A 25,198-nucleotide genomic window follows, 5' to 3' on the forward strand; every position below is an offset into this window, starting at 1 on the left:
AATTAGCCGAAGACACAAAGATAAAAAATTAAGTTTGCCTAGGACTGTGCCATTTTTTCAACTAATAGAAAGAGAAATATTTTTATTTTTATGTGACTGATCAATTATTTTATAAAAATTAAATTTTTTTTAATATTTTAGATTCAGTCTTTAATATATTTTTTCTTAGCCAAATTGATCCCAATTTGTTCTTAGAGTAAATTATAAATCAATCCCTTTTTTCTCATTAAATTTTCCATCTTATCTTTTTTTCCCTTTTACTATTTCATATAAAGAAATAAAATAAATTTAAAAAGACCATGAAATGGAGAAAAAGATCAAATTACATGTAGAGACACATTAGTGAATTTTTTAAGTCTTAAATATATATAAAACGATTCAAAAGAATATTAATCTGATTTAAAAATTTAAAACATATCGCTCGTAAGGAATAAGTAATAAAGCTACTGAATAAGTGAATTGAATTGTTCAATAAAACTATGATTGCTCTCGTGCTTGACATTAGTAATAAATCTTACTAATTTCTGAGAAAATTCCATCTCAACTTTCTTTCCCCTTTCCATATCATAGTTTGCGACATTAACTGGAAAGTCCTACGTTCACATGCACACTGCCTCTAATGTGTATACTATGAATGGATAAAGGTCTCTACAATGTCAAGTCTTCTCACTTTTGCTTCTTCTCTAAATTCTCGTGCTTGACAAGCAGGCAGAAAAGTGAATAAAGGGTGATAAAAAGCAAAGAATTCTATGAAAGAAACTTTAATCTCGAAAGTTTTTTCTAGCACTTTGATCACTTCAATGTATTCAATGGAAGATATCGTAATTGACGTGAAAGGGTTTATTTTTTATCATGAAACATGAGCAGCAGCAAGCATATACGCAAAGAGGGTTTAATTTGTATCATGAAACACGAGCAGCAGCAAGAATATACGCATCTCTGGTCTTCGTTGAGTTTGCTTTCATACTTGTGAAAGCTTTAGATGGTCGTCACTCGTCAGGGTCCTGCTCCCTGTTGTTAACGTGTATCACAGGCTTTTAAGATACAGAGAGATAGAAAGAGTGATGATAGGAATCAGACTTAACAGCATGTAACTAACTTGTAATTGACGTGAGACACACTTGTTTATTGAATTGGAAAACTTCCATTACCACTGATACGCCCGATTCCAATTGCTGTTCCCGTTGCTAGAATCGAACCCATCCTCCCTGACAGGCCACATGAAATGCTTTCTGCTGCATCTGTTCTCGTCTCTTTTTGCACTAGATGCATCAATATCTGTTTTAAGGTGGAACTGTTGTTTCCGAGACAGATATTGGACTCCGAGGTCCTTGCTTTTTGTCCTTGCAGTGAACCATCAATTTGTTTGCCGGTTAATAAAAAAGAAATAAAAAAGAGCCTCGTCAAACACCCATATTAATAAAAAAGAAATACCCATGTTAATAAAAAAGAAATACAGTCCTTCAATGAGCCTGATCAAGTTCCTATCAATCCATTTTTCTGATGTTCTGTTGATCTTGTACAGACTTAGATTGTTGTTAAGAGTAATTCGATGAGGAAAAGCTGGAGTTGATGCGAATATCCTATCTGCTGCAGAGAACTCAAAGTACTGCTAACCATACTTTAACAATGACGAGTTTCCAAGCCATTGGCACGAGGGTTATGACTCCAATACGACCTTCCCTTAACAAGGGAGAAATTTTACCTAGCTAGTTCTTGCTTGAAGTTCTTGTTTTTTATTTTGAATATTTTTTATTTTTAATAACACTAAAAAAATATTAATTTAATTATTTTTTATATTAAATTTATTTTTAAAACATATCTAAACACAAGTTTGACCACAAAATCAAACAAACTAAAATAACAACCCTTTGTTAACAAAGATTCTTTGCAATAACAGTTTGTTTTTTTAATTTATTTTTATTTTTTATAAACTCTTAGGTTTGGCAGACAAGGCAGACCCAAGAGACTTGGGTCTAACGGCCAAGCATGACCCAAGAGCATTGAGTTTGGTGGTCATGTCTAATAATTTTTTTTTGTAATTTTATTTTTATAAAAAAAGTATTTAAACTATCCTATTCTAAATAATTTCTTTTTATAAAGTTTTTCTATTTTTTATAAAAACTATATTTAAACTACCTTTCAAGTATCTTAAACAAAAACGCTAATTAATTTTTTTTATTTCTTATAAAAAATATTTAAATTACACTTGAAGTATCCTAAATAATTTTTTTATAAATCTTTTCTATTTTTTATAAAAACATTTAAACTATTTATTGAATAATCCTGAACTGAAATGCTAATTATTTTTTTATAATTTGCTTTTATTTTTTATAAAAAAAATTAAATTATCCTTAAAGTATCTTAAATAGAAATGCTAATTAATTTTTATATAAAAAAACATTTCAATTACCCTTGAAGTATCCTAAACAAAAATTCTTATTAATTTTTTTATATAATTTTTTTATAAAATTATAATTAATTTAAACTACCCTTGAAGTATCCTAAACAAAAATTCTAATTAATTAAAAAAAAATAAATTCAAACTACCCTTGAAGTATCCTAAAAAAATTTCTAATTAATTAAAAAAAAAATTAAACTACCCTTGAAGTATTCTAAAAAGAAATGATTATTAATGATTTTTTTATAAAAAAAAAACATTTAAACTACATTTTAAATATCCTAAATAATTTTTTTATAATTTTTTTCTATTTTTTATAAAAACAAATTAAACTATCCATGAAGTTTACTAAACAGAAATTCTAATTAATAATTTTTATAATGTTTTATTTGTTATAAAAAAATATTTAAACTACTCTTGAAGTATCCTAAACCAAAATGCTAATTAATTTTTTTAATATTTTTTATATAAAAAATTAAACTATCCTTAAAGTAATCTAAACAGAAATGATAATTAATTTTTTATCGCATATATTTGTTATGATACTTTACGCTGATGCAAACACATTTTCTTCCCCTTTCATTTTTATATCACACTCCAAAAAAATGACATAACTTTAACTATATTTATGTGTTATTGGTTTGCTTAGTTATATTATTATCATGTATGAACCTAATAAATTAATCATATTATAACTTAGTCTCTTATTGTATGTTTGGTTCTATTTATTAATTCATTGAGTTGTGAAAAACTCATCATTTTATCATTTCAATCTTTACAAGATATATAGTGTTTATTAAGAGTAGGTTTTTGTCTATACTCTAAGCTGATATACCCAACACTCTTTCATGCGGGCTATGACATGTATATATGATGTAGTAATATAGAGGGATAATAGATCTTTAGGTCAGTGTTTTTTTTTTTATTATTATTTTATTTAGTTCTAATAAAATTATGTTTAGGTATAAGATAGTGTCTTGACAGCACAGACAGTGGAATGGGAGATTGCAAAACAGAGCTAGTTGTAATGAAGATTATGGCGTTGTGTTTCTATACAAAACGGAAAAAGGAAGAAATATTGAACAAAAGTAGACGAAGAAAGATGGTGCAAAGATTGAATGGAGTGTCTAATATCTGCCGTTGGACATGAAAGGAAAGGGAGACTAAGGAGAAGAGGACCTAGCTTTTCTTAGCTTTGTTTAACCTACGCAGCGAGTATACATAATGGCTAAATGAGCTAATCTACAACGAATTCCTCGTTAAATTACTCTCTTTAACTGACAGAGGGGCTAAAAAATGATTATCACACGGAAATTTCAGCCAGAAGATTGCTTCGCTGCAATTCCATTCCGAGGTTTGGTGTTCAAAGAAAAGAATGATTATCACACGGAAATTCCTGCTGTATTTTCCTTTAGTCTCCTCTCAGCTGCTAGAGCAGCAGCCACGGACGGGGGCAGATGTCTTAGGTTTTCAGTTGGCTTTCCATCACTTTCTGGTACAGTGGACGGCACTGTTGCGAATAGGGACTCAACATCCTTAAGGGTTAACAAAGTCTGATCCTGATTCTTCGTGTTCCCACTTATGAATGAACTGGTGCTTCTACATCTGTTCAGTTCATATATGCTCTCTTCCACAGTGTCTTTAACCTAATAAGATCATAGAAGAAAAGGGGGAAATTTTGTTAGAACACATAGAGACTATATAAAGCAGAAATTCTAACAGATGACATGAATTTTCAAAGTTTCGGACAACAAGCAAACTAGAAAGCATGAGAGGTCTTTGTAAACTAGTATTTTGAAATAAAGGGCCGAACCTCAGGTTACTTGAACAATGTAAACATTACACACGTACACAAATTCACAAAAAGGAATGAGAATGAAGGATTTGTTAATAGAAAACCCTCACGCTAGTCCTTAAAGAGTTCCTGCATGTTCCTTGTCTTCATAGCATCAAATCTTTCCTAATATAATCACTAAAGAAGGGACTGTACATTTAAATTCTGAAACAAATATAAAAGGCTCCATTCGAGCAACAATCGGATGGTTGACATGATAAGGATTATTATAAGTCTAATCTAATTACATATAGAAATTGCATGGATAAATGGTGAGCTAAATAGAAATGTAAATTGTTTTAAAAAGAAACTCAAACAAAAAGTCCCAAAATAGCCCATGCTATCTTCAGTGTGGTGAGGTTATGTATCTCAAATGCATGTCTACTATATGCAATGTATAGCATCCATAATTAGTTTAACAAAAAACAAAAAGTAAAAAAGAAAAGGAAAAGGAGCATACTATAAATCGATGGACTAATGTCCTCTTTTCCTGCCCAATTCGGTGCACCCGGCTGACTGCTTGAGCCTCAGCTGCTGGATTGAGCAGTGGCTCCACAAGAACAACATGCTGTGCTTCTAAAAGATTGAGTCCATTGGCTCCATGCTGGATCAAGAGCAGCAACACTTGAACAGATTTTGTTTCTTGTTGTTGTCTATCAGTTCTTTTGGGACTGCCATTCTGCGCTCTGAATTCACTGATGGCAACATGTGATTTCCTGCATTTACGAAGTCACAACCAAAAGACACGATAAAAAATATGTATTTTTGGCACTGGGAAACAGAGGTATGCAAACATTCAAACTCTTAAACTTCGCACAATACCAATTTTTACAGAGCAACAGGTGTTGGTCTACTATAATTGGATCTCTCTCATCCCTCCCCAAAGTTAAACTACAAGATTTCAATATTTTCACAAATTATGCAAGGCAGCTATTTTTCATCCCCAATCTCCTTTTATTTTGTTCGTGATATCACTAGTATTCATCAACCTAATTTGTGCACTTTGCTTGAATAAGAATGCTGAAAACAGAAGGAACCACTTTTCTTGGATGATGTGGTTTCTTGTTAATTTTGTTTGAGTTACCAAATTAAGAGGAATTTAACAACAATCTTTTATAAAACCAATTCTTAAAGCCAAAACAAAAATTCTCCTGGATGGCATAGCCCTTTTCTTTTGGTCCATCAAGGTCCATGAAGATCAGTTGAACTTTAAAAAAAACATAAATAAGATGATCAAGCGATCTATCTACCTTCCTCCTTTCATCCGGATATAGGTGACTTCATTAGCATTGAAAGCATGCTCTAACACATCAAGGACATCATTCCAACTTGAGAATACGAGAACCTTTGCTTTAGGATCTGAAGACTTTATCCACAAGATTCTTCTAGTGATTGCTTCAACCTTTATGGTGCCAAAAAAGAAATGAACAAGGTTTATGCTCTGGGAAAAGGAGAATAGAAATGCAATAGTAACATGCTGTCTTAAGTGCACCATGTGCATGTTCCAAGACTACAAATTTGAATTTGAATTTGCTCAAGGCATTAGATTAGGAAGTAAACCTTTGTTCCATATGAACCTTGAACAGCCAAAGACGCTTCAGTTTTTTCACAGCCTTGAATTGCATCCAGCATAGCAGAACTACAAGATTTGTCCCGTTTATCATCGGCATAAGCAATATTCCCAAAATCAGTATGCTGCCGACATGTTGGGCACATTACCCATTTACGTTGGAACCTGTTATCATGCATTTTGCGCTCAGTCATTGCAAAGAAACCTGCAAGAAAGAAAAAAGCATGAAATGGTGCTTAACCAGGGTGAAATATTTCATATGAGAGGAATCAACAAGTAATAAAGTCAACTCCAACGTACTTAAGATGGTTGAGGACATCCAAGAGACAAGCAAGCATGCATGTATGTCTGAGTACATGCATGCAAGCAATCATGTGTGCCGCACTCACACACACATGAAAGAGAGAAGTCTGAGGAACTGGTGGATCAAGGATGCTAGGACAAAGTATTCATTAACTGTGAATGCAGTTGACCCATCATATCAAGGTAGAAAAATTGCCATGGTCTCTCCTAACTTTTAACTTATAAGATGGTTTCTTATCATGCATCGGCCTTTGCACCTACTGGCTACTATTATTGGCTTAGAAGGTTGGATGCCCAGTTTTAGCTGGATCCAGATTCCAGATGTAGGATTGTTTGGTTTGTTCTGTTTGGGATGCCTATTGGGTCATTTGCTTCATTTTATCAATGTTTGTTGTATTAAATTCACACGAGAGAGCCAGTTCTAAAGTCGGTAAACTGAATGTTTGTTGTTCTAACACCATAACTATTTCATGAATGGATTTTAGGAAGTTGAAGAATCATGAAATGGAAAACAGGTAAAACTCACATTTACAGCAAGTGACGTGCCCGCATGGGAAAACCATCTTTTGATTGTTTAGCTTCTCTTGACAGATAGGGCATGCTCTGGGTTGGACTTTGTAATAAAGACAGACTGGCAACAAAGATCAGTTGCTGGATTGGTTGAGATTACACCGCCCATTCCTCATTTTAACAATTATGAGGGACTGATTAGGCATCCTTTCTTAATCTATGCTTTTAATAATTTGGCTGTAATTTGTCATTACATGTGATTAGCTATACCATAATATACTATATGAGAAAAAAAGTTCGAAAGAAAAAAAGTTCGATGATTAAATTCATATTACAAAAAATTATTGTTCCAATTGATAATTGAAAAGAAGTAGCTATACTCTATGAGATTAAGAGATCTCCCAAACTTATTGTGCAAAATGCCTTAGGCAGTGGAGGCCACTTAGTTGTAAGCTCGAAAGAAATTTTTTCCATTGTAGGCCGAGATTGGGGATTGGGATGCAAGCATGCAAGTGCAATTTTCATCATGTGTACAACGCCCTCTGCTGCTGCTTTTTCAGGAAGCGATATGCGGTGGTCTAACACATCCTTCAGTGGTGTATGTTGAGCAATCGGTGGCATCGACGATGATGAAGAACATCCTGGTGATAAGAATGCTGAAATGAGATCGCCAGGGTGCCTTCCTGTCATCACCTCCATTGTTACCACTCCGAAGCTATAGATATCGCATTTTTCAGTCACTTTCATTGTGTAAGCTAGCTCTGCCAAAAAAAAAAAAAAGATTATACATGGTTTTTTATCAAATAGTTGAAAGAAAACACTTTATAATAAAAGCTGAAAAAACACTATATATTATCTTCACTATTACACAATAGTAACTTAATGTTGAAATGAAGCTACGCACCTGGAGCCGTATAGCCAAAAGTACCTGCAAATGAGGTCCAATTGGACGAGTCAGGCATCAACAGTCTAGCTGTGCCAAAATCGGAGATGTGTGCTTCATATTCCAAGTCCAGAAGGATATTATTGCTGGTAATGTCTCGATGAATGATCGGAGGAGAGCAAGAATGTGTTGGTGGGAGAAACCACTTGTGGTGGCTTTGAAACACTCGGAGGGGATAAAACACACTGTTTTATTTCAAGAAACAAATAGCTTACAAACACAAAAGCTTAACAATACACGCCCTCTCTCTTTCTCTCTAGTGTTTCTCTCTACTCTCTCCACACACAATAACATAAGCTTAGCTTGCTATTTATACACAAATTCAAAACAAGATAATTCAACCTTCAAGTGTGAAGGCGGCTGGCGGCTGTGGCGGCAAACAACTGGTGGCTGGCGGATGGCGGCTGGGCGGTTGGTGGCTGGGCGGTGACAGCTGGTGGCTGCCTTCCTTGACCTTCTAGATGGATTGAGTTTAATACAACAAATCTCCCCTTTAAACTCAATCGAGGGATGTCATGCCAAGCATGAACTTCATTTTGATAAATGTTTCCCTCTTCAATGGCTTTGTATTTTTTGCACTTTTTCTTTTGCATTCTTCTTTGTCTTATAGACCCATTTGACACCTATTGCTTTCTTGCTTTCTGGTGGATAAGTCAGCTTCCAGGTATCATTCTTCTCAATGGCATGCATTTCTTCATCCATTGCTTCTATCTTCTCTTCTGTGATAGCTTTGTTGAAGCTAAGTGGGTCATTATCTGCAAAGAAACAAAATAGAGTTGTATCTTCGATGACTTGCGTGGCATCGTACAACTCGTCAAGATTTCTCATCCTTCTTGGTTCTTCTGACGAGGATGCTGCTGCTGGTGTTGATGATGATGCTCCTGGTGTGTTCCTCCTGTTGAATACAGGGAATCTGTGTACCGGACTTTGTGGTTCAGCTGTTGGTATAATCACCGGACTTTGTGGTTCAGCTGCTGGTACAATCGGTTCTTCGACAAGTACTATTGGTACTTCTTCACCTTCAAGGATCAAATCAATGTTGATCCATCTGACTGCTTCTTTATTATCAGTCCATTCCCAAGATTTATCTTCTTCAAAGATAACATCTCTACTCATAATCACCTTCTTCGTGATGGGATTATACAGCTTGTATCCCATCCTTCTTTCACCATATCCCACAAAGATGCATCTCTCGCTTTTATCATCGAGTTTTCTCCTTCTTGCATCTGGGATCTTTGCATATGCCACACAACCAAAGACTCGTAGATGAGTAACACTTGGTTTGTGACCACTCCATGCTTCTTCTGGAATGACTCCTTGCAAACTTCTGGTTGGGCAGCGATTCAGTAGATACACTGCACATGATACAGCTTCAGCCCAGTATTGCTTGGGCAACTTCTTTGCTTTGAGCAGACTTCTTGCCATGTCAAGAATCGTGCGATTCTTCCTTTCAGCTACACCATTCAGCTGTGGTGTATAAGCTGGTGTTGTCTGATGTCTGATGCCTTGTTGTGTACAATAGGCTTCAAAGTCATTTGCTGTATATTCTCCACCTTGATCAGATCTCACTGTTCTGATCATGTAGCCACTTTGCTTCTCCACAATTGCTTTAAAATCTTTAAAACAATTGAATACTTCTGACTTCCTCTTCAGAAAGTATATCCACGTCTTTCTACTAAAATCATCAATAAAAGTGAGGAAGTACCTATTTTGTCCAGTCGACATAGGCGTTATTGGGCCACACACATCTGTGTGTACTAACTCTAGTGGCCTCTTTGCTTTCCAGTTGACTTCTTTGGCAAAACTGGATCTGTGATGTTTGCTGAGGACACAACTTTCACAGACTTCATCTGGATGATCAATGTGAGGCAAACCTTTGACCATCTTCTTGCTTGCTAGCATCTTCAAGCTCGTGAAATTCAGATGTCCAAGCCTCAGGTGCCAGAGCCATTCTTCACTGTTGGTGATGGCACTCAAACACCTTGCTGCATCATACTGGATGTTCAAAGGAAACATCCTATTCTTGGACATTTTCACATAGGTCATTAATCTCCAATTGTTGTCTCTAATTGTCAGATGACAATTCTTCGAGTAAAAAGTATATCCTCTCTCCAAAAGTTGACCTAAGCTGATCAGGTTCTGCTTTATGGCTGGGACATAATAAACATTGGCGATGTAGCTGGAATCGCCGTTCTTCAACTTGATTGGGATGCTGCCTTTACCTTTGAACGGAACCTTTGTGGTATCTCCAAAAGTAACTAGACCTTGCTTGGTCTCATCTAGATCACTAAATAACTCTCGGTAGCCGCACATGTGATTGCTGGCTCCAGTATCTAGATACCACATATTCTCTTGTTTCTCGCCAAGTTCTTGTTGGACAAGAAATGCAGCTTCTTCTCTGTCATCCTTCTCTGCATAGTTGGCTTGCTCACGTATCTCCAACGGAGCTTTCCTTCTGCATTCAGTGCTATAGTGCCCAAATTGATTGCAACTATAACATTGGATATTCCTCTTGTCACGGTTATTGTAACCGCCTCCTCTTCCTCTAGGAGTGAATGCTTGTTGTCCTCGACCTCCTCTAGTGGTGTTTCTACCACCTCTTCCTCTAAAGCTTGTATTCCAAGATCCTCTTCCTTGGAATTGCTGAAATCCTCCTCTGGATTGTTGACTTCTTGCTTGAGTGGTATATCCACTTGTTGAAGTCTCCCCTTGCTCATATCTGTCTTTGAGCGACAACTTTGCTTGTAAGGCATGCTCAATTGCCTTATCTCCATTTCGCTTTACAATCTTCTGCTCATGAGCTTGCAAAGAACTCATAAGCTCATCAACTGTCAACTTGTCCACTTCCTTGGACTCTTCAATAGCGACAACAACAAAATCAAATTTTGGATCTAGGGATCTCAAAATTTTCTCAGTAATTCGAGAATCGACGATGGCTTCTCCATTTCTCCTCATCTGATTGACTATCACCATAATCCTTGTGTGATAATCAGAAATAGATTCTGAGGACTTCATTTGCAATAACTCAAATTCACCTCGCAAAGATTGAAGACGAATCTTCTTGATTCTGTCAGCACCTTTGTATTTTTGTTGGAGAGCCTCCCATATATCATGTGATGTTTCAGCGGAAGCTATGATCTCGAATGTATCTTCATCAAGACCTTGGTAGATGATGGTCTTTGCTTTGTTGTCCTTCTTTCTGTTGACTTTCAGGGCTTGCTTCTGTGCCTCTTGTAAAGCATCTTCTTCTTCTTTAGACTCTGGTTCATCATAACCATAGTGTACAATCTCCAAACACTCTTGTGAACCAAGAAATGCCTTTAATCTGATGCACCAACTATCATAGTTGTCTTTGGTCAGCTTCGGGATGAGTGTTTGTGTACTTTTTGTAGTCATTTTGCTCTTTTAATGACTATATCTCCTTCTAGGAGTTGAATTTGGCAAAACCGACACTGTAGATCGATCCAGAATGGTCGCAATAGTCGGGAACCGGTCTGACTTTGTAGAAATCAGGTCCGAAAATGGTTGAACCGGTCAAAAAACCAATTCTGGGCGACGGGCGGTTCGCTGGGTTGAACCGGGAATATTCTGTGGAATATTCTATCGGCTCGGCTTCGGCTAATAGCGGCTTGGCTTAGCGGCTAGGCTTGAAAAGGGAATATTCTTGGGAATATTCTTCGGCGCGGCTGGAGACTTGGCTTGCGGCTCGGCTCGGCGCGGCTTAAACGGCTCAAATATGGCGCGCGTGGACGTCACTCGTCTTCTTCCTCTGGCGCGCGTGGGTGCGACTGGGCTACAGTCACCGGATCTTCAGGCGGCGCGTGTGGCTCACCCCGGTGTCCGATTGAGCTGATATTTGCGGTAGTGAGTTCGTATGGATGAGATCTACACGGTGGAATGATCAAAACGTGTTTTTGACAACTTTGAAAATTCGGATATCTCCCAAAAACACTTCTGTTTTTCTGACGAACGGGGCTCTGATACCAATTGTTGGTGGGAGAAACCACTTGTGGTGGCTTTGAAACACTCGGAGGGGATAAAACACACTGTTTTATTTCAAGAAACAAATAGCTTACAAACACAAAAGCTTAACAATACACGCCCTCTCTCTTTCTCTCTAGTGTTTCTCTCTACTCTCTCCACACACAATAACATAAGCTTAGCTTGCTATTTATACACAAATTCAAAACAAGATAATTCAACCTTCAAGTGTGAAGGCGGCTGGCGGCTGTGGCGGCAAACAACTGGTGGCTGGCGGATGGCGGCTGGGCGGTTGGTGGCTGGGCGGTGACAGCTGGTGGCTGCCTTCCTTGACCTTCTAGATGGATTGAGTTTAATACAACAGAATGGTGTAGATAGGATAAAGCTCCACCCATCCCTTTCACAACGTTTAGCCTTCTCATCCAATCGAACTCAATTGCTTGTTCCTCACTGCTTATAATCTTTCTCAAGCTTCCTCTTTCAACGAACTCATAAACCAAAAAAGAATGCTTTGCATGTGAGCAAAATCCATGCATTTTCACAATATTTCGATGTCGAATATTTGCCAACACGCGAACTTCCTTTTCAAAAGCATTAAAATCGGACAACTTTTCTGTTTGTGACTTGTGAAGTTTCTTCACAGCAACCACCTGTTCTGTTGGCATCACTGCTTTATAAACAGTTCCATATCCTCCTTCACCAATGCAGTAGTTGGAGTTGAATTCCTCTGTAGCTTCAACGATATTCTTATACAACTTCTTCCCATCATGGCCCAATATCGTGAATATGTTTCGATCTTGTTCATTTTCTGGCTCAGTGTTTCTCTTCCTAGCTCTTTTCCAGAGAATGAATAAAGCTCCAATCACAACAAACACTAAAAGCAAGCTTCCTAAAAGAGGGAGTACAATCAAAAGCACAAGCTTGTTGCTCTTTCTCTTAACAGTTTTGCTGCTTGTTGGAAGATTGCACGGCTTTAGACCACTGGCGTTGCCACATATACCCATATTATCCCTTAATGCCTCAAACGAAGCGTTGTGGAAGGCTTTGATATCGGGAATGGGGCCTTGTAGCTTATTGGATGAGATATCCACAGTTGTTAAGCTTAACATGTCTTTGAAAGTGCTCGGAATCCGTCCAGAAAGCATGTTGTGTGAGACATTCAGAGTTTCCAACCTTTGCAGTTGCCCAAGTTGCCTCGGTATCTCTCGAGTCAGGAAATTGCAGCTAAGATCAAGATCTTGAAGAGAAAGTAGATCAAGATCTTAGCTAAGATCAAGATCTTGCAGCTAAGATCAAGATCTTGAAGAGAAAGTAGAAAACTGTACTCGAGTCCTGAGCTTGTAAGATCTGTATGTGATAGTATTTGAAGTTTCATGCTATGGTAATGCAATGCTAGGTACTGTCTTTTTACATGTTTCCTGTCTGGTTGGTAAATTTGAAATGTTTCTTTTCTTGTGCTTAGCATTGAAAAAGTTAATCCGTACGCAAATACTTTAGAAAAATAAAAGGCTGAAAAGACCACAAAGAGAGATCAAAACCCTCTTGGCTTTCCAACTCGATCAAGCTTTAGTGTTTGTATGGTAACTGAACTCTGAAGCAGCAGCAGATAGCTGCAAACCATTCCATGGCATGTCACATATCAGCTCCCGTATGACATTCTCATAAGGATCTTCTGTGAAGTCCCAGTCACAACCATTGACAGTACGTTTGCAAACCATGTAGAGAGATTCTTTCAGACCCTGATTTTTCCTTCTCTTCATGTCTCTCTCCTAGAAGTCCCTAAGAAATACGTAGGAGGACTTGGAGAAACATTTCATCCAGCATAAGCATTTGAATAATCTGGAATGCGACGTGGTATGCCTACAAGTCTTAAGAAATAAGATAGGAGGTGGTCGTCAGATTTAGCCCCAAAAAAGAGATCCAGCATGGATTTTTTCTAACATTTCAGGGCATGTCCGAACGAAAGATTTGACCCACCTAGTAATAAAATCATACAAAAACAGCTCGCATGGAAAGTATCTAATGGGAATGTGAGGTACCATGTAGAGCAGTTACTTATTCGAGCAAGGGGAGGGGAGAGGGTGCAGCTCTTCGAAGTGGCCTATCAAATACCATGTAGAGCAGTTACTTATTCGATCAAGGGGAGGGGAGAGGTGTTATGCGTTCTACAGCGGGTTAATATTAATTTTTTTAAAAAATATTAAGAGTATTATAGTGTTCTGCATTCTAAAGCGGGTTAATAATACATTGAATGGTATTATTGAAGCTTCAATCCTCTCATCATGGTTGAATGGTAGCCTTTATCGATAGTCTATATAGACTGTTATCATGTTCTTTGGGTTTGAATTTTCTAATGAAATGATGGAAATTCATTTCATTAGAAAATTCAACATCAAGTTGGAAATTCATTGGATACTGAAGCTCTTTTTTTTTTTTTTCATTGTTCTTTTAATTGTTTCAGCGATAACTTAAAATTTCATTCCGTAGTGTATTGATCTTCAATTTAGAATCAAAATAATGTTCTCAAACCCTTCATGCAAAGAAAACAAATTCTAACGCATAAAACAGTGCCAACATAATTTGAAAGAAAAAAAGTTCGATGATAAAATTCATATTACAGATAATTATTGTTCCAATTGATAATCGAATAGAAGTAGCTATACTCTATGAGAAGAGATCTCCCAAACTTATTGTGCCGAATGCCTGAGGCAGTGGAGGCCACTTAGTTGTAAGCTCGAAAGAAATTTTTTCCATTGTAGGCCGAGATTGGGGATTGGGATGCAAGCATGCAAGTGTAATTTTCATCATGTGGACAACGCCCTCTGCTGCTCCTTTTTTAGGAAGCGAGATGCGTTGGTCTAACACATCCTTCAATAGTGCATGTTGAGCAATCGGTGGCATCGATGATGATGACGAAGATCCTGGTGATAAGAGTGCTGAAATGAGATCGCCGGGGTGCCTTCCTGTCATCACCTCCATTGTTACCACTCCGAAGCTATAGACATCGCATTTTTCAGTCACCTTCATTGTGTAAGCTAGCTCTGCCAAAAAAACATGATTATGCATGGTTTTTTTATCAAATAGTTGAAAGAAAAGACCTTATAATAAAAGCTGAAAAAACACTATATTATCTTCACTATTACGCATTAGTAACTTAACGTTGAAATAAAGCTACTTACCTGGAGCAGTATATCCAAAGGTACCTGCAAATGAGGTCCAATTGGATGAGTCAGGCATCAACAGTCTAGCGGTGCCAAAGTCGGAGACGTGTGCTTCATATTCCAAGTCCACAAGGATATTATTGCTGGTAATGTCTCGATGAATGATCGGAGGAGAGCAAGAATGGTGTAGATAGGATAAAGCTCCACCCACCCCTTTCACAACGTTTAGCCTTTTCGTCCAATCGAACTCAATTGCTTGTTCCTCACTGCTTATAATCTTTCTCAAGCTTCCTCTTTCTATGAACTCGTAAACCAAAAAAGAATGCTTTGTATGTGAGCAAAATCCATACATTTTCACAATATTTCGATGTCGAATATTTGCCAGCACACAAACTTCCTTTTCAAAAGCCTTAAAATCGGACAACTTTTCTGTTTGTGACCGGTGAAGTTTCTTCACAGCGACCACTTGTTCTGTTGGCATCACTGCTTTATAAACAGTTCCATATCCTCCTTCGCCAATGCAGTAGTTGGAGTTGAATTCCTCTGTAGCTTCAACGATATTCTCATAGAACTTCTTCCCATCATGGCCCAATATCGTGAATATGTTTCGATCTTGTTCATTTTCTGGCTCAGTGTTTCTCTTCCTAGCTCTTTTGCAGAGAATGGATAAAGCTCCAAGCACAACAAACACTAAAAGCAAGCTTCCTAAAAGAGGGAGTACAATCAAAACCACAAGCTTGTTGCTCTTTCTCTTAACAGTTTTGCTGCTTGTTGGAAGATTGCACGGCTTCAGACCACTGGCGTTGCCACATATACCCATATTATCCCTTAATGCCTCAAACGAAGCGTTGTGGAAGGCTTTGATATCGGGAATGGGGCCTTGTAGCTTATTGGATGAGATATCCACAGTTGTTAAGCTTAGCATGTCTTTGAAAGTGCTCGGAATCCGTCCAGAAAGCATGTTGTGGGAGACATTCAGAGTTTCCAACTTCTGCAGTTGCCCAAGTTCCCGCGGTATATCTCGAGTTAGGAAATTGCAGCTAAGATCAAGATCTTGAAGAGAAAGTAGAAAGCCTATCTCACCTGGAATGCTTTCTCTAAATTTATTACCGCTGAGGTTCAGCAACAGTAAATTCGAGAATTCCCCAAGTTGTTTTGGAATCAATCCACTCAGATTATTAGATGCTAAATTAAGGATTTGAAGATTGGAAAGCATCTTAATATCTAAGGGAATGGCACCTGAAAGATGGTTGTTGTTAAGAATAAGCTTGAACAACAACTTCAAACCCCCTAAATCTTTTGGGATGCCTCCTTTTAACTGATTTGATGACAGATCTATCAAGTGCAATTGAGTAGCCTTCCCAAGCTCTGGTGGTATCTCACCAGAAACATTATTTTTTGAGATTTGAAGGCTTGTCATGTTACGACAATCTCCCCATTTTGAAGAAAGCTCGCCATAAAAATTATTGTAACTCAAATCAATATAATTCAGATGTGGATAGATACCAAAAACCTCAGAAATATTTCCTGTTAACTGATTACGATCAAGCCTTACTCGGTATAAACCAGTACAGTTTTTCAAGCTTTCCGGGATTGAACCTGAGAAGTAGTTGTAGGAAGCAGTAAAGATTTTCAATACTCCTCCATGGCATAAATCTACTGGCAAATGACCCGTGAATTCGTTGCCATCCAAAGCCAAACCATGCAAATGGGTGAGATTGTTCATCTCTGAGGGCAATGGGCCGTGAAATTTGTTACCTGCCAAGGCAAGTACATGGAGAGACTCTAGCAACCCAATTTCCTGAGGAATAGGACTAGAGAGTTTGTTTTTTTCAAGATAGAACTCAGAAACACTTGTCAAGTTTTTAATAGAAGAAGGGATGAGACCAGAGAGTTGGTTCATAGAAAGACCAAGGAAAAATAAATTTCTTAATTTTCCAATGGAATAAGGGATTCTACCAGTTAAAACATTATCTGCCAAGTCAAGAATATTGAGAGACTCTAGCAACCCAATTTCTTGAGGAATGGAACCAGAGAGTTTGTTACTCCAAAGATAGAGTCCGGATAGGCTTGTGAAGTTTCCAATAAAAGAAGGGATGGAACCAGTGAGATTATTATGAGATAGTGCTAAAACAGTGAGCATGGTCATGTTTCCAATAGAAGAAGGGATGGGACCAGAGAGGTGGTTAATAGAAAGATCAAGGTAAGATAAATTTCTTAATTTTCCAAATTCACGTGGGATGGTTCCAGAAAGAGAATTCTTTTGAAGGTCAAGCCAAAAAAGATTGGGGAAGGATGAGAAGTTGAAATCATAAAGCGTACCTCTCAAACCAAAACTTTCAAGTGTCAAATTGGTGACGCTTCCAGAATTGTCACAGGTGATTCCAATCCAGTTAATGCAAGGGCTGATGCCGACCCAAGAAGAAAGGAGAGATTGGCTTTGGTTGTCAAGACTGGCTTTCCATTGGAGAAGAGCCTCAGCTTCTGTATTATTATTACCAAATAGTGAAGTTGGGGAGGAAGTGTGTTCAGCTAAAGCAAAGAAAGAAGAAGAGTTGAATATGTGAAGGAGCAAAAACAGGATGTGGAGAAAGAAGGAGAAGAATGGTTTGTTTAGTAAGGACGTCGTCATGGTGTGTTTTTCAAGAGACAAAGGATATGGTTTGCTATGGTAGATTCGGCTCTTCCATGGAGAGGTATTATTTATAGGCAGGAAAACATGATTAATTGGAATTGTTTTTTTTTTTTGAAATCATTGATTATTACATCTCTTCTCTAATTAAGTTGAAATTAACTAGGCTAGTGAAATTTAAATAAATAAATTTATTATTATTTTCAAACACGAACTACTTAAATTTAATTGTATTTTTTTATACAAAATATTTTCTCTTCTTATATTTACTAATTTCTATAATGAAAGGTCATTTCAAATAAAAAAAATTGGACCTCGTCATTCAATTAGCCCAAGACACAAAGATAAAAAATTAAGTTTGCCTAGGACTGTGCCATTTTTTCAACTAATAGAAAGAGAAATATTTTTATTTTTATGTGACTGATCAATTATTTTATAAAAATTAATTTTTTTTTAATATTTTAGATTCAGTCTTTAATATTTTTTTTCTTAGCCAAATTGATCCCAATTTGTTCTTAGAGTAAATTATAAATCAATCCCTTTTTTCTCATTAAATTTTCCATCTTATCTTTTTTTTCCCTTTTACTATTTCATATAAAGAAATAAAATAAATTTAAAAAGACCATGAAATGGAGAAAAAGATCAAATTACATGTAGAGACACATTAGTGAATTTTTTAAGTCTTAAATATATATAAAACGATTCAAAAGAATATTAATCTGATTTAAAAATTTAAAACATATCGCTCGTAAGGAATAAGTAATAAAGCTACTGAATAAGTGAATTGAATTGTTCAATAAAACTATGATTGCTCTCGTGCTTGACACGGCTTACTAATTTCTGATAAAATTGCATCTCAACTTTCTATCCCCTTTCCATATCATCTTTTGCGACATTAACTGGAAAGTCCTACGTTCACATGCACACTGCCTCTAATGTGTATACTATGAATGGATAAAGGTCTCTACAATGTCAAGTCTTCTCACTTTTGCTTTCTCTCTAAATTCTCGTGCTTGACAAGCAGGCAGAAAAGTGAATAAAGGGTGATAAAAAGCAAAGAATTCTATGAAAGAAACTTTAATCTCGAAAGTTTTTTTCTAGCACTTTGATCACTTCAATGTATTCAATGGAAGATATCGTAATTGACGTGAAAGGGTTTATTTTTTATCATGAAACACGAGCAGCAGCAAGCATATACGCAAAGAGGGTTTAATTTGTATCATGAAACACGAGCAGCAGCAAGCATATACGCATCTCTGGTCTTCGTTGAGTTTGCTTTCACACTTGTGAGAGCTTTAGATGGTCAGGGTCCTGCTCTCTGTTGTTAACGTGTATCACAGGCTTTTAAGATACAGAGAGATAGAAAGAGTGATGATAGGAATCAGACTTAACAGCATGTAACTAACTTGTAATTGACGTGAGACACGCTTGTTTATTGAATTGGAAAACTTCCATTACCACTGATACGCCCGATTCCAATTGCTGTTCCCGTTGCTAGAATCGAACCCATCCTCCCTGACAGGCCACATGAAATGCTTTCTGCTGCATCTGTTCTCGTCTCTTTTTGCACTAGATGCATCAATATCTGTTTTAAGGTGGAACTGTTGTTTCCGAGACAGATATTGGACTCCGAGGTCCTTGCTTTTTGTCCTTGCAGTGAACCATCAATTTGTTTGCCGGTTAATAAAAAAGAAATAAAAAAGAGCCTCGTCAAACACCCATATTAATAAAAAAGAAATACCCATGTTAATAAAAAAGAAATACAGTCCTTCAATGAGCCTTGTCAAGTTCCTATCAATCCATTTTTCTGATGTTCTGTTGATCTTGTACAGACTTAGATTGTTGTTAAGAGTAATTCGATGAGGAAAAGCTGGAGTTGATGCGAATATCCTATCTGCTGCAGAGAACTCAAAGTACTGCTAACCATACTTTAACAATGACTAGTTTCCAAGCCATTGGCACGAGGGTTATGACTCCAATACGACCTTCCCTTAACAAGGGAGAAATTTTACCTAGCTAGTTCTTGCTTGAAGTTCTTGTTTTTTTTTTAAGTATTTTTTATTTAAAAATATATTAAAATAAATATTTTTTGAATATTTTTTATTTTTAATAACACTAAAAAAATATTAATTTAATTATTTTTTATATTAAATTTATTTTTAAAACATATCTAAACACAGGTTTGACCACAAAATTCTAATTAATTTTTTTTATACCCTTGAAGTATCCTAAACAAAAATTCTAATTAATTTTTTTTATATATATTTTTTATAAAATTATAATTAATTTAAACTACCCTTGAAGTATCCTAAACAAAAATTCTAATTAATTTTATAAAAAAAAATTCAAACTACCCTTGAAGTATCCTAAATAAATTCTAATTAATTTTTTTAAAAAACATTTAAACTACCCTTGAATTATTCTAAAAAGAAATGATAATTAATGTTTTTTATAAAAAAAAAAAAAACGTTTAAACTACATTTGAAATATCCTAAATATTTTTTTTATAATATTTTTCTATTTTTTATAAAAACAAATTAAATTATCCATGAATTTTCCTAAAAAGAAATTCTAATTAATAATTTTTATAATTTTTTCATTTGTTATAAAAAACATATCTAAACTACTCTTGAAATATCCTAAACCGAAATGCTAATTAATTTTTTTAATATTTTTTTATATAAAAAATTAAACTATCCTTAAAGTATTCTAAACAGAAATGATAATTATTTTTTTTATCGCAAATATTTGTTATGATAGTTTACCTTGATGCGAACACATTTTCTTCCCATTTTCATTTTTATATCTGATTTTCTAAAAAAATGACATAACTTTAACTATATTTATGTGTTATTGGTTTGCTTAGTTATATTATTATCATGTATGAACCTAATAAATTAATCACATTATAACTTAGGCCCCGTTTGTTTGCTAGAAAGTAGTTTCCTTTTGAAAAGTAAATTTCAGGAAAGTGAATTATTTTCCGATATTTGGTAGTGTAATGAAAAATAAGTTGGAAAATACTTTCCAGTGTTTAGTTATATCATAGAAAATGAGCTGGAAAATAACTTATTAATGTTTTATTTTTTTCAAGTTTATTAAAATAATGAGGAACAAATCTTACAAATTAAAAAGTTGAATGAGAATGAAATTGAAAAAAATATATAATTTCATAAATTATCTCAAATAAAATAAATAATAATCAAAATAATAGAGATCAAATCTAAAAAATAAAAAAATTGAAAGATGAAGAAATTAAAATAATAATAATTAACATTTTATAAATAATTTTAAATAAAATAAGTAACATCAAAAGAATGAGGATCAAATTTGATAGATAAAAAATTTCAATTAAAAAATGATAAGGGAAAAGCAAATAACAATTATAAAAATAAGGACCAAAATTAATATAAAAATTAAATGCTAAGGGATGAAATTGAAAAATAAATATTCAAAATAAAATATATATACCAATCAAAAGTTTGAGGACCAAATTTGATATAATCAGCAAATAATATGACATTTCTAAATTTTTCACAACTTCCGAAAAGTGTTTTCCGCCCAAAATAAAAGGAAAACACTTTCCTGGAAACCAAGCCAAATTTTTCTTTGACTGGAAAGTGTTTTTCGTTGACCGGAAAGTATTTTTTGTTGACCAACTTTCCTAATAGCAAACAAACAGAGGAAAGTTTGGAAAGTAGTTTCCCGAAAATCACTTTCCGAAAAACAAACGCAACCTTAGTCTCTTATTGTATGTTTGTTCTATTTATTCATTGAGTTGTGAAAAACTCATCATTTTATCATTTCAATCTTTTCAACTATATATATAGTGTGTGTATTAGCTTATCCAATGCAAGTTATTAAGAATAGGTTTCTGTCTATACTCTAAGCTGATATACCCAACACTCTTTCATACGAGCTATGACATGTATATATGATCTTTAGGTCAGTTTTTTTATTATTATTATTTTATTTAGTTATAATAAAATTTATTATTTTTAGGTATAAAATAGTGTCTTGACCTATTAAAATCATAATATCAAGTGTTAGGATATGTTTTGAAGTATAGTTGATGTTGTATTTTAAAATGTTTTTCATTTAAAAATATATTAAAATAATATTTGTTTAATTTTTAAAAATTATTTTTGATATCAATGTATTAAAATGACATAAAAACATTAAAAAATATATTAATTTAAAATAAATAAAAAAATTTACAAAATCAAACACCTAAACATATGCCAGAGGATTCTGGACCCGGTGGCACCTCAAGCTCTGCAGGGGAGGATGAGGCACGGGCTTCCATGAGCCCATGTCCACAGAAACACTACGTGCAAATTGCTTTACGAGAAAGTCTTTGGCAAAATCAATACAAGTGGTCTTCATTGTCAATATATTCTTCCTTCCTTATATAGTTTCTTCTTTCATTATATAGTTTCTTTCATAGCTGTATATTATATTCTTCTTTCCTTATTTAGTTTCTTTCATAGCTGTATATCCCTTGATTATATCTATAAGATTTTCATTATTGTCTAGGCGTAAGATTAAAGGATCTGATTATATTTATTAGATCCTAGAATTAAGGGATTTGATCCTTCTTGATGTATATATATATTGTAACTCTCTTAGTGAAAAATACAGAAAACATTTCAGAATTTCTCTTGTATTATCTTGTCATGGTATCAGAGCCAAAACTCTGAAATCTATTCATCTTGTGTCTGGTTCCTTGTCTGGTTCTTCTATTCTGTTTTTCTTGGACTTGATGTCTTGGTTCTTGTTTCTAGTTAAATCATCATCTTGTGTCTGGTTCTTCTATTTTTTTTCTTGGACTTGATCTCTTGGTTCTTGTTTCTAGTTAAATCATGTCTCTTGAACGATCTGAACATTTTCTTGTTCGATTTACTAGAAAGAACTATTCTGCCTGGGCTTTCCAGTTTCAAATTTTTGTCAAGGGAAAGGAATTATGGGGTCATATTGCTGGGACAGATCCTGCACCTGACAGTGAGAAGGAGAAGGAGAAATATGTGAAATGGGAGGTGAAGGATGCTCAGATTATGTCTTCGATCCTTGGAAGTATGGAACACTCCATGCTTCTCAATCTCAAGCCTTACAAATCCTCTAGAGAAATGTGGGATTACCTGAAGAAAGTTTACAAACAAAGCAATACAGCACGAAGGTTCCAATTGGAACTTGAGTTGGGTCAATTCAGTCAAGGCAGTATGTCAATCCAAGAGTTTTATTCTTCCTTTGTAAATCTGTGGGCTGAGTACACAGATATTGTGTATGCAAGTGTACCTCCTGAAGGACTTATTGCTATCCAAAGTGTGCATGAAACCAGCAAGCGTGATAAGTTTTTAATAAAGTTAAGGGGGGAATTTGAAGTAATCAGGTCCAACCTGATGAATAGAGAACCAGTTCCTTTCTTGGATATTTGTGTAGGAGAGCTTCTCAAGGAAGAACAACGGATCATTACACAGGCTATCTTGGAGCAGAAAGCTCAAAATTCTGCTCCAATTCCTGTTGCCTACGTTGCTCAGGGGAGATCTAAAGGAGGAAGAGATATGTCTAATGTTCAGTGCTATAGTTGCAAAGGATTTGGGCATATTGCCACTACTTGCACTAAAAAATTCTACAACTATTGTAAGAAAACAGGGCATATCATCAAAGATTGCTCCATCCGGTCTCCAAAGAAATCTGAAACTGCTTATAATGTCTCGATTGGTTCCTCAAATGCTCCTAGTCCTGGTCAGTCTTCTATTACTCCTGAAATAATCCAACAAATGATAGTTTCTGCCCTTTCTGCTTTAGGCCTTTCAGGTAACCAAAATTCTATTCCTAAGCCTTGGTATTTTGATTCTGCTGCTTCCAATCACATGACCAACACTGCCTTACCTTTAAATAATGTTCAAAAATATAAAGGAAATCTTCATATTCGTACTGCCGATGGTAATCCCTTGTCTATCACAGTTGTTGGTGATATTTCAGCCCTTTTGAATACTGTGTTTGTGTCTCCTAAGCTGTCCACTAATCTTATATCTGTTGGCCAATTAGTTGACAACAATTGTGATGTTCATTTTTCAAAATCTGGTTGTTTTGTGCAGGATCAAGTGTCCGGGAAGATGATCGCGAAGGGACCTAAAGTGGGACAACTATTTCCCTTGCTTCTATCTCCCTATCCTGTGTCAAATTATGTTGCCTGTAATGCTGTTCAATGTGATAATCAGGTGTGACATAGACGTTTAAGACACCCTAATTCTCATGTACTTCGAGTCTTGTTTAAATCTGGTTTACTTGGAAATAAAAATTCGACTTCTTCTAATAATGATATTGTTGATTGTGCATCTTGCAAACTTGGTAAGAGCAAAACACTTCCTTTTCCATTGCATAAAACCCGCACCACCAAACCTTTTGAAATCGTGCATACTGATGTATGGGGTATTGAACCTATAATTTCTCATGAACATTACAAATACTTTGTTACATTTATAGATGATTTCACTCGCTTTACTTGGGTATATTTTCTTCGATCTAAAAGTGAGGTCTTCTCTGTGTTTAAAGCATTTCTTGCCTTAGTTGAAACACAATTTTTTGCCAAAATCAAAATTCTGCAATCTGATTCAGGTGGTGAGTATATGTCAAATGAATTTCAATTTTTTCTTCAAAGTCATGGGATCATATCACAACGTTCTTGTCCTTTCACCCCACAACAAAACGGTGTGGCTGAAAGAAAGAATCGTCATCTTCTTGATGTTGTTCGAACTCTTCTAATTGAGTCATGTGTTTCTTCTCATTTTTGGTGTGAAGCTTTGTGTACTGCTGTTTATTTGATTAATCGATTACCATCTCCCAACTTGAACAATGATTCTCCTTACTTTCGTTTGTTTAGACATTCACCAAATTATTCCAATCTTCATATTTTTGGATGTATTTGTTTTGTTCACCTTCCTGCACATGAGATAAATAAACTTACTGCCCAATCTGTCAAGTGTGCCTTCTTAGGATATGCTGGAATCCAAAAAGGATTTCTTTGTTATGATCCACATGCACGTCGAACTCGTGTCTCTAGGAATGTCATTTTTTTTTAAAATCAGCCCTTCTTTCGCACACAACAGACTTCAGCACTTCCTTCTCTATCTGTTTAACCACATTTTCCTGAGTCACCAACACCAGTACAAAGGTTTAAACCTGGTTATGTTTATCATAGATGCACTCCTGCTTCTGATCCTTCTACAGGTCTCACTGAGGTTCCTTCACATCTTCCTGCGGCATCTGATCCTGTTCTACCCATTTCCTATGATCCACCACCTCTTCGTAAAAGCTCTAGACCTCACAAACCTCCTGAAAGGTATGGTTTTTCAACTCCTGTGGCTATGTCTACTACCCTGTCTTCTATTTCCATTCCCACTTGTTATAAACAGGCTAGAGAACATGAGTGCTGGCAACAAGCAATGGAGGCAGAACTTCAAACACTTGAGGCAAATCATACTTGGGACATTATTTCTTGTCCTCCACATGTTAAGCCCATTGGTAGTAAGTGGGTCTATATTGTGAAACTCAAGTCTGATGGCTCTTTAGATAGATACAAAGCTCGATTGGTTGCTCTTGGCAATAAACAAGAATATGGCTTCGACTATGAAGAAACATTCGCACCAGTTGCTAAGATAACCATAATGAGAACAATTCTTGCTATTGCAGCCTCTAAAGCTTGGCTTTTACATCAGATGGATGTAAAAAATGTCTTCTTGCATGGGGATCTTAAGGAAGAGATTTACATGAAACTTCCACCCGGTATGTCAACAACGGCTTCTGATGAAGTTTGCAAGCTAAGACGCTCTTTGTATGGGTTGAAACAAGCACCTAGAG

General features: G+C 35.6%; 1 protein-coding gene and 1 long non-coding RNA gene across 5 annotated transcripts in view; one reads left to right on the plus strand and one right to left on the minus strand.

The window, feature by feature from the left end:
• The window catches only part of LOC7459246 (uncharacterized), a 105,638-nt gene that overhangs the window by 33,752 nt on the left and 46,688 nt on the right, over positions 1–25,198 (plus strand). The gene's annotated exons all lie outside the window — the stretch shown is intronic.
• The window catches only part of LOC18108327 (MDIS1-interacting receptor like kinase 2), a 106,335-nt gene that overhangs the window by 29,808 nt on the left and 51,329 nt on the right, over positions 1–25,198 (minus strand). Inside the window, exon 2 of one of the 2 annotated variants that reach the window (XM_052449426.1) lies at positions 15,787–15,999. The exons of the other annotated variant lie outside the window; for it this stretch is intronic. Coding sequence (XP_052305386.1) covers positions 15,787–15,999 — 213 coding nt within the window. The remainder of the gene's footprint in view (positions 1–15,786; positions 16,000–25,198) is intronic. 2 annotated transcript variants of the gene reach the window in all.

Source organism: Populus trichocarpa, chromosome 19 (assembly GCF_000002775.5).
Source record: "Populus trichocarpa isolate Nisqually-1 chromosome 19, P.trichocarpa_v4.1, whole genome shotgun sequence".
NCBI lineage: Eukaryota > Viridiplantae > Streptophyta > Magnoliopsida > Malpighiales > Salicaceae > Populus > Populus trichocarpa.